The sequence below is a fragment of the Vulpes lagopus genome, chromosome 12, assembly GCF_018345385.1.
Source record: "Vulpes lagopus strain Blue_001 chromosome 12, ASM1834538v1, whole genome shotgun sequence".
Classification (NCBI taxonomy): domain Eukaryota; kingdom Metazoa; phylum Chordata; class Mammalia; order Carnivora; family Canidae; genus Vulpes; species Vulpes lagopus.
Window position 1 is genome coordinate 27,143,873 of NC_054835.1, and position 17,645 is coordinate 27,161,517.

The 17,645-nt window shown below is 37.9% G+C and overlaps 1 protein-coding gene across 3 annotated transcripts in view; it reads right to left on the minus strand.

Moving 5' to 3' along the window:
• Positions 1–2,230: 2,230 nt before the first annotated feature.
• Positions 2,231–17,645, minus strand: part of VMP1 (vacuole membrane protein 1) — a 143,243-nt gene continuing 127,828 nt past the window's right edge. For all 3 annotated transcript variants that reach the window (XM_041724820.1, XM_041724818.1, XM_041724819.1), the window contains 2 exons: positions 5,917–6,019; positions 2,231–4,686 (listed from right to left, as the gene is read on the minus strand). In XM_041724820.1, the coding sequence (XP_041580754.1) occupies positions 4,543–4,686; positions 5,917–6,019 (247 nt within the window). In that variant the 3' untranslated portion in view covers positions 2,231–4,542. The remainder of the gene's footprint in view (positions 4,687–5,916; positions 6,020–17,645) is intronic.

Sequence of the window (17,645 nt, forward strand, 5' to 3'; positions counted from 1 at the left end):
CAATTGATTTTAGAATTTTCAAGTACATTATGTGCTTTCTTCTCGTTGTCTTTGAAAATAAAGGAACAAACATTTCAGATGCAACAGTTTTGCTTAGTATTTCACTTACCATGTTTTATGAATACCAGAGAAGCTTTGATCAATGTCAGTTACAAATGGAATGTTTTTTGGCTTTCACAAATGGCTATTAAACTCTTGCTTTGGGGGGTGGCTGGCTCAGTCAGTAAAGCATGCGACTCCTGATCTAGGGGTTGTGAGTTCAAGCCCCACATCGGATGTGGAACCTACTTAAAAAAACCCAAATCCCAAATTCCCACTTAAGTTGTTTTAACTTTTTGTGAGTACATTAAATAACTATGAATAAAATAAACCAAATTTTTTGTTTTTCTAATAAAAATAAAACTTTTACACCTATTGAGGAAGGTCTTGCATGACAACTTTTTTTTCTTTTTTTTTTTTTTGACAACTTTTTTTTCTTAACTGTTTTAACTATTTATACCCATCAAACCTCATTGGATATTCTAGATGAAGTTTTTTTTGTTTTTGCTTTTTTTAAAGATTTCGTTTTATTCATGAGAGACAGAGGCAGAGACAGATGCAGGCTCCCTGCAAGGAGCCCAACATGGGTCTCAATTCCAGGACTCCAGGATCATGCCCTGGGCTGAAGGCAGGCCCTAAACTGCTGAGCCACCACGGCATCCCAAGATGAGGTGTTTCTAACCAGGTATTAAAAGTGGATATTCTATTTTTCTTCTACCTTCGACTTTTTTAGTACTAATGTCCTTTTAAAAATAAGTTAGGAAACCAACATTTTAAGGTGCTTATGTTAGAAAAGTATTTTCAATTATTTTATAGTAAACTTTGTGTATCTGTGCTTTGTACTTTATGTTGCCTAGCTGGGGGCTTATTTTTACATTTAACAAGGTTTTGGTTTTACCAAGTCAACTGGTTCCTTAATTTCTGCTTTTCTATTAATTTGTATCTTGGGTTTGACATTTTCAGAGTCTATCTACACCGTAACAAGGGCATACATGCTAAGAGTATTTAAAAATGTGTGGGCAGCCTGGGTGGCTCAGTGGTTTAGTGCCGCCTGCAGCCTGGGGTGTGATCCTGGAGACCCAGGATTGGGCCCCACATCAGGATACCTGCATGGAGCCTGCTTCTCCCTCTGCCCCTCTCTCATGAATGAATAAATAAAATCTTAAAAAAAAGTGTATGTTAGGGTGCCTGACTGGCTCAGTCTGTAGAGGATGCAACTTTCATCTCAGGGTCAGGAGTTCAAGCCCCATGCTGGGAGAAGAGCCTACTTCATAAAGTAAATAAGAACACAGGTTTTTTGAGTAAATGTGATGTTCTAATAAAATTCTTCCATATGGGGCAGCCTGGGTGGCTCAGTAGTTAGAGTGTCTGCCTTTGGCCCAGGGCGTGATCCTGGAGTCCTCCCTGCATAGAGCAGGTTTCTCTCTCTGCCTCTGTGTGGCTCATGAATAAAAATCTTTATTGAAGCCTTTGAACAACCTGGCTATTTCTGTTTTTTTACAGATGGAATCTGGGCTCAGAGTTTAGGAGTTCCTCAAGGTCACCTATACTAGAGGCATAATTGTAAACCACCATTAACATAGACTGTTGCACATGGAGGGAAATGGTTCTGAAAACATGGCTTTTTGACACTATAAAAGGCTGGGAACTCCTATGAGCTCTTTACACATGGGTCAGTCAAAACACAGTTCACCTCTGGGTACAAAAGGTCAACCGGTTATTCCAATTAGTTTAATGCATTAATTGTACTCAAAGCAATCACTGTTGAGTTGTGAAAGACAAGCCTCATGCTGTCCTGCTAACGCTACATCTAGCATACAGCGCAATGGAAATAACAGGCTGAGCTTGTTTATACAGGAACACTTGCTACTGCAGATATGGAACTTCAGAAACTTCACTCTAGCCTTATCTTTTTCCAATTTTTAGAGGACAAGGGTGGCCATCATCCAGATGAAAGTAAAAATCCCCCTTTCTTTCAAGCCCCACACTCCAGATTATACATAGTGTAGTAAACACTAGCAAGTTTCTTACACTGCATTAAACTGTTTGAAGGGAGATGTTCCCTGGTATGTAAGTGTATAAACTGCTGATGTAGTCCATTATCTCGTACTGCACTGCTCCAGAGTTGAGACATAATAAAGTACCACGAAAATTTAAGGCACAAAATGACACTTAAACAAAGTAGACAGAATTAGAATTCCCAGACCCTTTTTTTTTATTTGCAGTAATATCAAACCATCCACTTACATACACATTTTCTGCTGTCCCATCACCTGGAACCAACTAGGTTTGTCTTTGGGATCATGTAGTTATTGTGTCCACTTTGGTGGAAGGAACCAACCAACCAACCAACCAACCAGTGGAACAGAGGGTGACATTCTGCTCCAGCAGGAATCCAGCAGGACCATCTGAGCATGTCACACCTGATTGCTTAGTGGAGGGAAGGAGGACAACTGTTCTTCATTTGTATTCCAAACAGATTCATTTCAAAGTGAAAAAACCATCAACCTAAGTCAAATGTATTAAATACTTGGACCCTCAGTCTAAGAAACATTTTTCTTTTTTGAATACCCTTCCCTGAAATAAATTTACCTATACACTCTAAAGATTTAGTTCAGATAGTACAATTCATATTTGCTTTCCTCTTTCCTTTCTTCAAACACCAAATAAAATGCAGGTGGAAGAGATGAAAACACAACTGGAAGCTGACTTAGCAATTTATGCTAATCCTAACAAATCTAAAAACTTATATTGGTTAATATGAATCTATTTAAAATAGAGCATCTGGGTACTGCTTTTCAAATAAAGAATCATCACATTGCCAGAAGGTCCCTGGGCAGGAAAAACGACCGTTAAGAATAATAACCTTTGCAGAACCCACAAGGCAGGTTATTTGTCCTTTCTTTATTTAGTTATGGTCATGGAGACCATCCCAATTTTCCATAAAATCTTCTCAATACTGCTGCAATATCATGGCATAAAAGATTCAAAGTGCCACCAGACATAAGGACCAGAGTTTTTGACCATAAACTATGAGGCTAGGTAATGTTTAAATGGGAATATTTGATATGGATGGTCAGATGAAAGATACCAAAATGTCAGACAGCCCATCGACTGCTGTTGCCATGAGATTCAACAGTCAACATCAGTCTGATAAGCTACCCGACAAGGTGGTACAGCCATGGAGATGTCACGACGGTAGGCAAAAATAAGCAGACATTTAGGCAGGATTTTATAAAACAATCAGGCATTCCTGGCCTGTTGAGATTTAAACCCAATTCTACTCTTAACATAATGTCAGAAACAATATTCCTAAAGAAAAAAAAGTGAAATTGTTTATTTTCCTCCCAAGCAAAACAAAATGGCCAAGTTCAACCAGAAACCTTCCAAAAGAAATTCACAAAAGAACGTAACATTTACTGAAGAAAGGCAAGAAAATTAGGTTACATATAAACGTAAATTTGTCAAAACCAGAGTACATGCTGAGCTAAAATTAACACAGATATGAGAGAGTGTAGTTTTTTGGAAAAAAGTGAGTTATTTCTCTTTGGTGCCCTTTAATCTGTACACTTTCATTTCTCCTGTTTTCACAACCCCCTCGCTATGCAAATCTCTAAGGTGCCATCTCAGCAATGTGTAGCAAGCTGCCCAATTCCAGCCTAATAAAAAAGTGCCTTGGTGGTGGCTTACATGCAAATAAATGAAAGGCTTAAGAAATTATGGTTGCAGGTGGATCTGGCAAGGCTGACCCTTAGTTGGTAGTAGCTAAAAGAAAGCAAAAAATCAAAACGCTCAAGAAAACGGACACAATTTTGGAATGATCAAAGATGTCTTTATAAAGTTTGTTCATGACTTCATTCTAAATATACAGAATAAAAAAATGGTGTCAGCTCATTCATGAGACACCAACCAGAATTGTTTCATACTGTTTCAAAATTTGACGATCAGTTTCCCAAGAGGGTGTGCAATGCATCATAAAATGGCCTTTTTTTTTTTAAAGGTAGGAGTGGAAGGGTTGGGCAGGATGGCATATTAAATTTTACCATGATAGACATGCAAGACTGTTATCCAATCTAGTATAATTTATATACATTTTAATGACTTAGAAAAAAAACCAAAGGAGTCATTTCTGACAAGCCTAAATGGCTTGACATATTCGACATACTTCGAACAGTTTTTTGGTGTCCGCAATTCTTTAATTGTACCATGTTGGCCTTTTGAATGTAACAAAGAAAAGGCCAGTTTCTGTTAAGTTTACTGCTAAACATCATATTCCACCCTAATAAAATAGAAGTTGGATTGAATTGAGGGTGAATACCTTACCTTAACAAACAAAGGAAAAGTATGTCAGTGCAAAATATGGACTAAACTGCTCTCAGGAAAAAAAAAATTTTTTAAATTGATACAGGTTGGAAAAGGGAATTTTCCTTCCTGGTTTGGAGTCCTCCCAATTTAAGGCAGAACCCATCCATTCTAACTTCTGCCACGAAAACCTTTTCCTGCTTATTTAGTTTTCTCCTCTGAGTTCAACCGCTGCTGCATTCGTTTGGCATAACTTTGTGCCATGGAGTTAATGATGGACAGGATGAAGTAACACACCATTACAACGACCAACTTCTCAAACATCCAGGACAACCAGTTTTCTCCCTGCAAGAATAAATGCAGAACAATCCACGAGAAATGTTTCATTAATTCAGCAGTAAAAAGGCAATCATTTATAATATTTAAGGAAAATGATGAGAACTTAGAGCACATAAAGTCTAAATGAAAACAAGAAGTCTTAAGTCTCTAGGTACCTTGCAGTCTACATTCTGGTCTTTTTATAGCCAATTATTAAGATTTCACTTCGCTAGATGTAAAGTCAATGTTGATTCACACACTTTAGAATGAGCTACAGTGTGACGTTGCCTCTTATCTTTTACTACTTAAGAATAAAATTGATCATATTCTGTAAATTGCCATATAGATACTTGTAGAGAGTAGTGTCAAGATTGTTACGTAGTATTCTTGTTCCAGAATTGAGAGCAGCTTTAAAAAAAAATATGCTATCTTTTCCTGAAGTCATGTTTGGTCAACTGAGGGCAACAAAGGGTCACAAAGGATCTAAGGCCATAAAAAAACCCCCCAAAACAACAATGGAGGCGCCTTCGTGCCTCAGTTGATTGAGCACCTGACTCCTGATTTCAGCTCAGGTCATGATCTCAGAGTGGTGAGTTCAAGCCCAGCACCAGGCTCCACACTAGGTGTGGAACCTACATTAAAAAAAAAAAGAAAAAAGAAATCCAACAGTATGCTTCCTTCAAGTTTCCCATTTCAGGTTACTGCTTACTCATTCTCTTCTAGTCATTTCCTTTGCCACAGAACTGTTTACAGAAAAGGCAGGCTTAGTTTAAGTTAAAGTTCTTAAGTTCAGATATATAAAGAGCCTTAGTTGATTTAAAAAAAAAAAAAAAGGATTGTTTTTCCATCTCTGAAAAGAAAAATTGGGCAAAAATGAAAGGAGATATTCAGGTGACCTAAGTGTAATACTTTCTTATGCTATAGAATGCTACAAATTTTAATTTTTAATTTACTTGGGAAGTATATTTGCTAATAAATCATTTAAGATCAAGGCAATAACTCATTCTACATAACAGATCCATTATTTTCCATTAGCCCTACCTTTGTTTTTTGGGAGAACATAGATACAAAACAGAAGTTACATTTCTGATTTAGACAATTTCCCAGGAGAAAGTAAATAGAGCCTCTACTTCAGTTAAGGAAGACTGACAACAAACTTCTCTCTGTTTGCCTAAAAATGCCAGTGAGTGCTGTGAACATAATTTCAGCCTGAAACTGTGAGGGTAGGGAAGAGAAGAAAACGGAGGCAAGTCTCACCTGTTGTGTGCCCATTTCCCTTCTGTGGTGAAGCTTCTGCCGCTGGGCCTCCAGGTATTCCTGGAATGGCTTCTGCAGAGATGGACCTATGCCGGGGACAGCACTGGAAGCAGGGTACAATAACCCAAGGAAAAAGATACATTTAGGAAGAAAAGCAGGAAAACTGTTAAAGAAAAATCCACTTACCACCTGGATTCAAAAAGCAGGGATTGGATAGGAAGAGAAAAAAAAATACAATAATCAGCAGAGTTGGCAAATCCTCCAAACTCTTTTTAGTGGATAAAATTCATCCTTAAACAACACTTATAGGAGAAAAATCTCTTCCACCAACATGTTTGAGAAAGTAGGAGCTGAGCCCCTTCTGGCAGAATAGTTCATCCTCAGAGTAAGGCCAGCTAAGCTGATGCTACACACTGGGGTGGCACAAAGAATCAAATGAATGACTTCTGAGAAGTCCCACATTTATCACCACCAGTTCCTGTAAGAACTGGTTTGAACCGATTAATAAGGAAATGACTTATGCTTGTGTCATCCCCAGTTGAAAAAGAAACTGCCCGCCCTCTCTCTGACTTGTCCCATCTTCTCAGAGGGGGGCGGTCCTTTCTCAATCTAAGTCCTTATTAGGACAATCTGTGCGTCATCCTTATCCAAAAAGAATGCATTAGCAAATTTGGGAGGCACCTCCCACTAGTCAGAAGTCAGTGATTAACAAAGGAACAAAGGAGGAACTATGAACTTTGAATCACTTCGTGGTTTATGGTAGATGGTTTGCACAGAAACTACAGTACATTACTAAACAACTTGTTCTGAAATGACTGGGATAGTGATCTTTGATAAGTTTATGTGCTCGGAGCTCCCTCTCACCCAGAGTATGTGGAGGCAGTGCTGTTAAACCGGTTTGGCAACCAGCTACCAAGATCCCGTTTTAGAAATGCTTGCAGGCGGTTTTTTTTTTTTTTTTTTAATGGTAACTTGAGGCAATTTAGGAAACATCTCTATTTTCTGTATCTTTTAAATGTTCTCATCTGCCATAATAGGGCTAAAAGGTAGAAGAGCCCAATCTCCTGAGGCTAGCAAAAGGTATGTCAATCGGTATTTGCAACAGCACCTAATGCTCTCCCCTTTAAGTGCTAACTTCACCTCCTCTTTTCTAGAACAATCCAGTTACTGCTTTCTGTAATAACAGCAGAGGAGCATAGGAAGAGAAGTTTTTTGCTACTATCTTTACCAGAAGCTAACACATACATAACTTCTGGCTGACACTTTTCTTTGATCCTGTTAACTATCAACCACCAAATACTTAATGGAGTCCTTATTTTGTGCCTGACATTGTAATCAATGTTAAGGGAAAACAAAATAAAAAAATTGCAAGAAACAGTTCATGCCCACAAGGAACTTAAAATCTTTATGGAGATTCAAAACACACAGGCATGCATGCACGTACACACACACACACACACACACACACACACGGATCTGTGAAAAAAAAGAATTTACAAATCAATACTAAATTTTTTGGTACAGAAGACAAAGTCCAAAGAATTGGAGAAAGAAAGGAGATCAGTGTGGGGTGAAGCTGTACAAAAAGCTCCTTTCATATATACTGCAGGATACGGAAAAAAAGGCTGAATAGACACATGTAGTAGAGGCAATGGCTGCACTGACCAGACCCTAAGACCATATGACAGACATGAAAGATGGAAGAGGGCAAAGTCTCTTAACCTACAGCCTCAGTCTCTCTCATTGACTTTTTTTTTTTTTTAAGATTTTATTTATTTACTCATGAGAGACGGGGCGGGGGGAAGAAAGAGAGAGGCAGAGGAAAAAGCAGTCTCCATGCAGGGAGCCCGATGTGGGACTTGATCCCGGGTCTCTAGGACCAGGCCCTTGGCTGAAGGCGGCGCCAAACCGCTGAGCCACCGGGGCTGCCCTAAGTGCCTTTACATTACTACCCATTCTGGTGTAAACCAGAAGAGCTGTGTCTGAGCTATGTTGCTGTTTATCAGTAATGATTCTGACTACAACAGGGCAACAAGACAAACTTTCTCTTAATTAATTAATTAATTAAAGTAATCTCTATACCCAACTTGGGGCTCAAGCTCACGACATTAAGATCAAGAGTCAAACACTCCTCTGACTGAGCCAGCCAGATTCTCCCAAACTTCCTTTCTAAAATAGAAATTTTCCTTGGGTAAATTTCCTTTTCCTTACATAATGCATAAAGGAATGCAAGTAGCTCATCCATTTACACCTGAAACAAACCAAGTGAATATAAAAAAAGAATTCCAGTAAAATACATGTGTAAAAAAAATGGGCTTTGAAGATGGGAGTTATAAGAACCATGCTTCGGATATTGATTAATATTCACTTTTAAAAAAATATTTTATTTACTTATTCATGAGAGACACAGAGAGAGAGATTGAGAGGCAGAGACATAAGTAGAGAGAGAAGCAGGCTCCATGCAGGGAGCCGGATGTGGGACTCAATCTTGGGACTCCAGAATCATGCCCTGGGCTGAAGGCAGGCATTAAATCCCTGAGCCACTCAGGCGTCTCTCATATTCACTTTTTTTTTTTCATATTCACTCTTAATAACAATACCCAGGGTGCCTGGGTGGCTCAGTTGGCTAAACATCTGCTTTTGAGCTGGAGCCCTGGGATAGAGCTGAAGGGCTCCCTACCCAGCATGAGCCTGCTTCTACCTCTCCCTCTACCACTCTCCCTGCTTGTGCTCAAGCTCTCTGTAATAAATAGGTAAAATCTTCAAAAAACAAAAAAAGAACCCCCCCAAAACCCCACAACCCTATGTCATTGTTTTAAACTCCCAAGGAATAAAAAATAATAAATAAATAAATAAACAAACAAACAAACAAACTCCCAAGGAAAAGGATGTCTGGGTGCCTCAGTTGTTGACCATCTGCCTTTGGCTCAGGTCATGCATGATCCCAGGGTCCAGGGATCTCATCCCACACATCAGGCTCCCCATGGGGAGCCTGCTTCTCCCTCTGCCTATGTCTGCCTCTCTTTGTGTATCTCTTATGAATAAATAAAAAAATAAATAAAAATAAACTCTGAAGAATAGCCAGAGTCCAGGCATTATATTTTTTTAAGATTAAGAAAACCCTTTTATTTATAAAAGCTGAAATGACTGAAATGAAATGAATAGCTAGGTTATACAAGAAATGACTTGAAAATTCTTTTTCTCTAAGAATTGGATTCCAATATATGTGCCTTGTTCTTTCTTAAGACTTGTAACTTCACACTTGAGTTGAGCAGAAATTTGGCTTACAGTTTCCCTCAAATCATTCTTGGGCTCCATTCTGGGGCCATTATTGAAAGAGAAAATGAAGAACTAAAACCCAAATGTTAGAAAGGTTCCACTTTTTTGTTGCTGTGGTTGAGGGGAGTAAGGAAGGGACTAGCAACAATCATTCTAGACTCTCTTCTCTTTTTTTTTTTTTTTTTTTGCAGTTTAAAATGATTTATTTGACAAACTTCTGTGGCTTACATTTTAGCATTTCATCAACTGCAAAAGTGAGGAAATAATTCATGGGCCTGGTATGCTTTTGAAAATATTTATGGTTCATAAAAATGTATATTCATATAGTTTGAAATGAACATATTTTAAGAAAGTTCAAGCATATACAAGCATTGTTTAATCTCACAAAATATATTAATTTTGTTGGGAATATTTGCACTATAAAAGGGTCTTTAATTTACCAAAGGATTTGACACTGAGCTTTACTTTAAGTTGTAATTATTTTTTCCAGTCTAAAGAGGGGAAAAATAATAATCTGAAAAATTAAATGACTGCCATTGTTATTGTTAAGTCCACTAAGAGCTCCACTCTAGCTGATAGAGAGTATGCCATTACACATTCACATTTATCTATCTATCTATCTATCTATCTATCTATCTATCTATGAAAAATAGTTTACTTATTTGATAGGGGGAGCACAAGCAGTTGGAGAGGGAGAAGCAGGCTCTCCTCTGAGCAGGGGACCTGATGTGGGCCTCGATCCCATGACCCTAGGATCATAACCTGAGCCTAAGGCAGACACTCAACCAACTGGGCCATCCAGGCACCCATACATTTACATTTAGTGATGTGCAATTTTCAGTTATCTTGGGCTAATGCTATGATTAATACTATCAAGGGACTATAGTGTTACATGTTTTGAATAGTTTTTGGTGGGGTGGGATATGTCTTGGTGTAGTTTCTCGTAAGAGACCAGGAAAATAGCTGAAAACGGAGAAGTTAAAAGTTTTTTTTTCCTAAATATTTTATTTATTTATTCATGAGAGATACACACAGAGAGAGGGGCAAGAACATAGGCAGAGGGAGAAGCAGGCTCCATGCAGGAAGCCTGATGTGGGACTTGATCCTGGGACTCCAGGATCACGCCCTGAGCCAAAGGCAGACTGTCAACCACTGAGGCACCCAGGCATCCCAAGTTAAAAGTTTTTATTGCAATATATTAACCAAAACTATCATGAAAAAAATGCCACATGATCTAATAAATCTGAAAAAATGAACATACAGGTATTAAGTTACATAACTATATGCCAGATCCTCTTAATTTTTATATATTCATCAAAATTTTAGTTTTATTTTCATTGCTCTATCTCTACAAACAATGGCTTAGGCCACAGTTGCCTCAGTTTATACAAAGCACACTTAAACTAGAGTTTCCTTAATTTTCAAAATAAATTTTTAAAAATGTTTTAAATTTATATATTCATGAGAAACACAGAGAGAGAGGCAGAGAAACAGGCAGAGGGAGAAGCAGGGAAGCTCCCTCACAGGGAGCCCAATGTGGGACTTGATCCCCAGATCCGGGATCACGCCCTGAGAGGAAGGCAGATGCTCAACCACTGAGCCACTTAGGCATCCCTAGAGCTTCCTTAATTAACACTAAAGTTATTTTAGTAATGGACTACATAAAAATTGTGATTACATCTGTCACTCTTTACATGCATTTGAGGCAAACAATAATAACCAGCCTATGACCTCATCCCTCAAGTTATTTTCAAGCCGCAGACAGAAGAGTCCATTCTGACATTTAAGATTGATTTAAGGTACATATGTGGGGAGTGGGAAGAATAACTTGCATTCCATTTCAGTGGTTTTTTGCAGTTGGCTTAGGAAATAGCTGCAATGCCATTCTTTGAAAGCCATTAAATTCAGAGTGCCCTGTGTGTGCACCTGGCCAAGGACTCATCTCAACCGGTAGCTAAATGAGTACTCCATCTGCCATTAGGTGCAGATTAAGTTCAAAATATTACAGTTTTGTGATATAGAAGAACATAAAGTTGGAAGGGAACAAACACAGACAAAACTATTTTTCAGTCAACTGTTGGTCTTAAGTATGTTTAAGCTAGCTTTGTCAGCAGCCACCTTTTCTAAGCAAGAAAGCCTTAAAAAAACAAAAAACATAAAAAACAAAAAACAAAATCGATCTTGTCTGCTTTTGCTTACTATAGACCCTCAACATAGTGGGTAGAAAAAGCTTTGTGAATAGTATTTATCTTGATATTTATTTTCTTGGCATATACAAATATGTTTCAGATAATAGAACTCATTAAAAAACAAATTTCTAACAATTTTTGAATTTTTTTAATTGATTTTAATAAAGGAAAAAAAAAACCCTCAGAAAATCCAAACAAATGAGGGAAAAAAACAAAAAACAAAAACAAAAAAACATGTAAGTCCAAACCTACCCAGAGCTTGAAAGTTGGTTTCATGAGAACAATATTTTGTCAAGCTTACATATTCTGGTAGGTGTTAAAACAGAAACAGGACAAATTTCTTTGTAAAATTCTGTCAAGGTCCCTGACCAATATGCAAACAAAATCTATATTATTTTTCTATAGTGTTTAATACACATGTGACTCTGCTTCTGAAAACCATTTATCTGATAAGAAATCTATATTTTAAACTCTCCCCATACTGACTCATTGTATATAAAGGTCTCCATCATTCTTTGTACCCACAAAAGCCAGAAAATCTTCCAGAGGAAGCATCACAATCAGCAGAGGTTGCACAGAGTGGGTGGTATGATTATTTTTCACAATGCTTACTTTTTTTTTTTTAATTTTTTTATTTATTTATGATAGTCACAGAAAGAGAGAATGGCAGAGACACAGGCGGAGGAAGAAGCAGGCTCCATGCACCGGGAGCCCGATGTGGGATTCGATCCCGGGTCTCCAGGATCGCGCCCTGGGCCAAAGGCAGGCGCCAAACCGCTGCGCCACCCAGGGATCCCTATTTTTCACAATGCTTAAATTTTCATTTTGTTGGTTATTCCTGGGCTCACACCCATTCCAAAAATTTATCAGTCATTATTATTCCTGTTTTCAAGGGACTTCTTTGAAATTAACTCTCAAACTGGTTCAACAGATATAAAAAACACACCTTTTGATTTACTTTCAATCTCTTCTCCATCATGGTCAGCCATCAAACTAAGACTTGTTATTAGAAAACCTGAAATTTTCCTATTCATGATTCTGTTTGGATTTTTCCAGCCAGCTTATTTTTTTTGTTTTTATTGTTACTTTGTGCCACCATAAAAGTTGGGCACAGTGTTTAATAACAGAAATAATATGAACTTAAAAAAAATTGATGTGTCCTGTTGTTTAGACCTACTTACACAGAGCTGTCTTATATAAAGGTTAAGCAGTTAAAATAAGGAATTAAGTGGGTATGAATAAAGTAAATGTTTTATTTAATATAGGCTCTGTTCCTTTCTTAACCACTTTTTTGAGGATCATAGCATTAATGTATGTAGATTACAATGGCTTTCTTGAAAACATACTGTCTGGGGATGCCTGGGTGGCTCAGTGGTTAAAGTGTCTGCCTTCTGCCCAGGTTGTGATTCTGGAGACCCGGGATCAAGTCCCATGTCGGGCTCCTTTGCGTGGAGCCTGTGTCTCCCTCTCCTGTGCCTCTGCCTCTCTCTCTCTCTGTGTCTCTCATGAATAAATAAATAAAATCTTAAAAAAAAGAAAGAAAGAAAGAAAACATACTGACATCAGTTCCTAGTAAGGCTATAGGGTAATAAGCCTTTATCTTTCTTAGAATAAATTATAGGCACAATGTTTTTTTTTTTTTTAATCCTTGTTTCAGGGCAGCCCGGGTGGCGCAGCAGTTTAGCACCGCCTGCAGCCCAGGGCATGATCCTGGAGACCTGGGATCCTGGAGTCCCACGTCCAGGATCTCTGGGATCCTGGAGTCCCACGTCAGGCTCTCTGTACGGTGCCTGCTTCTCCCTCTGCCTGTGTCTCTGCCCCTCTCTCTCTCTGTCTCTATGAATAAATAAATAAAATCTTAAAAAAAAATTTCCTATTAAAAAAAAAAATCCTCGTTTCACTGATTGTGCTGTGCTTTGAGGCTGATTTATTTAACATCCCTCTGATGATTAATCATAATATCTAAATAATATTCTCAGGAGGTGATTAGTCAAATCTCTGATAGCTTGTAAATGGAAGAAAAATGTTTTTAGAATAAACTTAAGGCCAAGGGTAGTATTAAAGAAAAGTTAGGGTTTAATCAATTCTACTGTAGTTAGAATTCAAAAGCATTATACAGATTTTTTGTAGTAAACTAATGATGCCTAGTACTTTTTGATAACATAAAAAGTGGCTTTTAAGGCTAGAGGAGCTTAGACCAATGGTCTGTAAACATTTTTGATATATGTATTTTTACATATGCAAATAGTAAAATGCACAAATACAATTTTTTTTTTTTTTACAAATACAAATTTAAAAGGATAAAATAAAGCTAAAATTAAAAAAATTCTTGGGATCCCTGGGTGGCGCAGCGGTTTAGCGCTTGCTTTTGGCCCAGGGCATGATCCTGGAGATCCGGGATCGAATCCCAGGTCGGGCTCCCGGTGCATGGAGCCTGCTTCTTCCTCTGCTTGTGTCTCTGCTTCTCTCTCTCTCTCTCTCTCTCACTGTGTGCCTATCATAAATAAAATAAAAAATAAAAAAATTCTTATTTTAATTAATTTTTAAAAAAATATTTTATTTATTTATTCATGAGAGACACAGAGAGAGAGGCAGAGACACAGGCAGAGGGAGAAGCAGGCTCCATGCAGGGAGCCTGATGTGGGACTTACTTGATCATGGGACTCCAGGATCACGCCCTGGGCCAAATGGTGCTAAACTGCTGAGCCACCCAAGGTCCCTCGAAAATTCTTTTTTTTTTTCTCCCTCGAAAATTCTTAATTTTAAATGTCTTACTAAGTACGATGGCTATTGTGCTATCATGAGTGAATATTTCAAGGGATATTACACATTTGTCCTTGATTAAAAGTAATAATTTCTACATGTGTTTGCTGATTTCTATAGACATGTATACTAGGAACAGGTTATATGTTAATGCTACAACTTTTTTATGGTTTCTTGTGACTATACTATTACTACTCTCTTCCTTCAACTGTTTCTTTATAGTAAACTTTTAAAGTCACTTGTCTGTTTTATGAGGGTTAGTTTAGTTAAAATTAGGAATTATAAATCTGATTAATGAGGCACAGGAAAAACAATCAATTGCAAAAGGCTCTCTGTAAATCCCTTTTGTATTGTGGAACTCCCACTGTTCCCCTAGCCCATTTTTGTACTCCATGAGGTGTGATTTTCTGACATGTGGCCTGAGGGAGCCATCCTCCATATGTATATAGTCATATAAACTGTGTATCTATGTGCTACTATGTTATATCCCTAACAAAAAATACACACAAAAAGAAAATAACAAAGATGAAAGTAAATATAAATAGAAGTTCTAAAAAAAAAAAAAAAGTTATTTTACTTTAGTACCATTCCAATGGTGGAGACCACTGTGTAGACCATGAAGCTAAACTTCAAGAGGTATAAACATTTTACCTGGGGATCCCTGGGTGGCTCAGCGGTTTAGAGCCTGCCTTCAGCCCAGGGCGTGATTCTGGAGTCCCAGGATCAAGTCCCGCATCGGGCTCCCTGCATGGAGCCTGCTTCTCCCTTTGCCCGTGTCTCTGCCTCTCTCTCTCTCTCTCTCTCTCTCTCTGTCTCTCTCTCAGGAATAAATAAATAAAATCTTAAAAAAACTTTTTTTTTTTTTTTTACCTTATTCCTAAAAGGTATAGTTAGCAGACCAATTCAATGCTGTGCTGTTGGGTAATATATCAGAAAGAAAAAAACCTATTTCTACAAAGATGCAGACTGGATGTCTTTTTTTGCTCAGACTTCTAATGGTCATTTATAAAGATGGCCTTTAAGAATCTAGATAGCCAAACCTTGAGAGACTGAAACCCTGTGCCCTCAGTTAGAACATAATTATATTTCAAATGAATATCAGGGTCTTCAGAATTTTCTTGATTGGGTGAGGATCACCATATATAAATCAATAAATCAGATTTATCCTGTAACTCCAGGGAATTCTATCAACTGAAATTTGGCCTAGAAGGATAGGAGTAGAGAGCCCTATTATTATATGGAAAATTGTCTCTTAGACTCAAGCCAACAGATTTTTCTGCTAAAGAGACTGAATTTTACAATGAAGGCACTAGTAGGATATATGTTCAGGGATAAAGTAAAAGCTCTTTCCCATCCCACTCCCCCTTTACAGGCTGGTATTGTCTTCTGTACATAAGAGGCAACGATAGCATGCTGAAAGTTCAAGAAGATGATGGGACTAGCAATTCCTTTTTTTTTTAAGATTTTATTTATTCATTAATAAGAGACACACAGAAGAGGCAGAGACACAGGCAGAGAGAGAAGCAGGCTCCAATGAAGGGAGCCTGATGTGGAACTCAATCCCAGGACTCCAGGATCATGCCCTGGGCCAAAGGCAGACGCTCAACTGCTCAACCACTGAGCCACCCAGGTGTCCTGCAATTCCTTTTAAATTTTTTAATTTTTAACTTTTTTTTTTTTTAAGTAAATTCTACTCCCAAAATGGTGCTCAAACATGACTCTGAAGATCAAGAGTCTCATGCTCCACTGACTAAGCCAGCAAGGCGCTCTAGCAATTAATTCCCTTTCTTGGTAACAGTCTTATAATCTTGTTTCCAGAAATGTGCACATTTTAGTCAAACACTACAGAGTTAAGTTGTCCGTCACCCCCCCCCCCCCCCCCCACGCAGTGATCTAAACAGGCTTAACGGTTAGTATTTTAATGAGTTGTCATTTCCTGTCTGATAAAGATTCTCACAGTATTTAACCACCAGTTTCCCTGGGGCCCAACCAATACTAGAGCTCTATTCATAGTGACTCAGAATGGATCTCAGACTCCAGGCCTGATTCAACAATGATAGATTGCTCTCCAAATGAAACTGTCTCCTCATAAGGTAGATTGTTCTGGAGAAGAGAGGAAGGAGGAGTGTAGTTTATCATGCAATCATTCTGAAGAAGCTAAAGGCCATCGTGCTGACCTTCATTAATATTTATAGCCTTCCAGTTCTCAGATTTTAGAGAAAGAAAAAAAGAAACAAATTGGTACTTAATTAACCCAGGAATATGACAAGTAAATGAACTGGTGCTAATTGCAAATCAACTTATATATTTAAACTAATAAAAATGGGATCCCATAATTCTGTAAGACTGGAATGAGAGGGTTATTAATTTTCCCACATAACTGAATGGAGAATCTGAATCTTTGAAGCTAATATTACAAGAAAAAATTGTTAACGATGTATTCTACTTGCTTTTGGATCTGAAATGTGGTAGCCCACCCGAGCCAAATTCCTTTATATCTTAGGATCTTGAAAGAAAGAGTACCCAACAGAAAATAAAGCCAAAATGAAAATTATGTACTACATTAACAAATCCAGGGCTTCCTCAGATACAAAAGTTTGGGTTGATAATCTCCGGCACTGTGTGAAATTCGTGGTGATTCAACCTCAGGATTTGGAATTAAAACATCTTGAATTTCATACACATCTGTGTCTCTTTCAAATGATTAAAACCTCTTTTGTACTCAAAGTTGGTCCATTGTGTGCTCAGTGGTATTATAAACATATGACACCATCAGTTTCTAAGCAGCTGGGTAGAAGGAAGACCACTGCTTTATCTAGAAACATCAGGTGTATTGTTGCTACTGGCTCACAACATATTTCCATCACAGACGTCTTTTAAAAAAAGAATTTGCAATTGCTCTTGCTTTTGAACATTTAGAACTGTTTTCTATCAAAGTCGGAATGGAGGTAAAATCTCCTTATAATTAGCAGCTACTCTTTGAATTATGCAATCACTAAAGGGACATTTTTGAAAACAAAACCTCAAATCAGAATGTAGACTTGAACAGCAGGAGCCAGCAGGCTCCATGCAGGGAATCCAATGTGGGACTCGATCCGGGGACTCCAGGATCATGGCTGGGGCCGAAGGCCGGCACTAAACTGCTGAGCCACCCAGGGATCCCCTTGCCTAGCAGGTTCTTACTAAATGTTAATTTCCAATCCACATCCTTTCCTTTTTTCATTTCTATTTTCCATCTCTAGTTCTTTACTAAAGTCTTTCCCTCAGCCTAAAAATACACAGACGTCTCGTCTCTCCTAATAATGAATTAATTCATTTAGTTGACAAATATTTACAGAACACTTAAAAAGTGTCAGACATGACCTTGACCTACCTTTTCCTTTAACCAACAATTTTATGTAATACAATATAGTTCAGTTTTAGTTTTCATCATTCTACAGAAATGTTGAATGGGCATTATTATTATATAATTATGGGCAGTAGTAACTTCCAGTACAA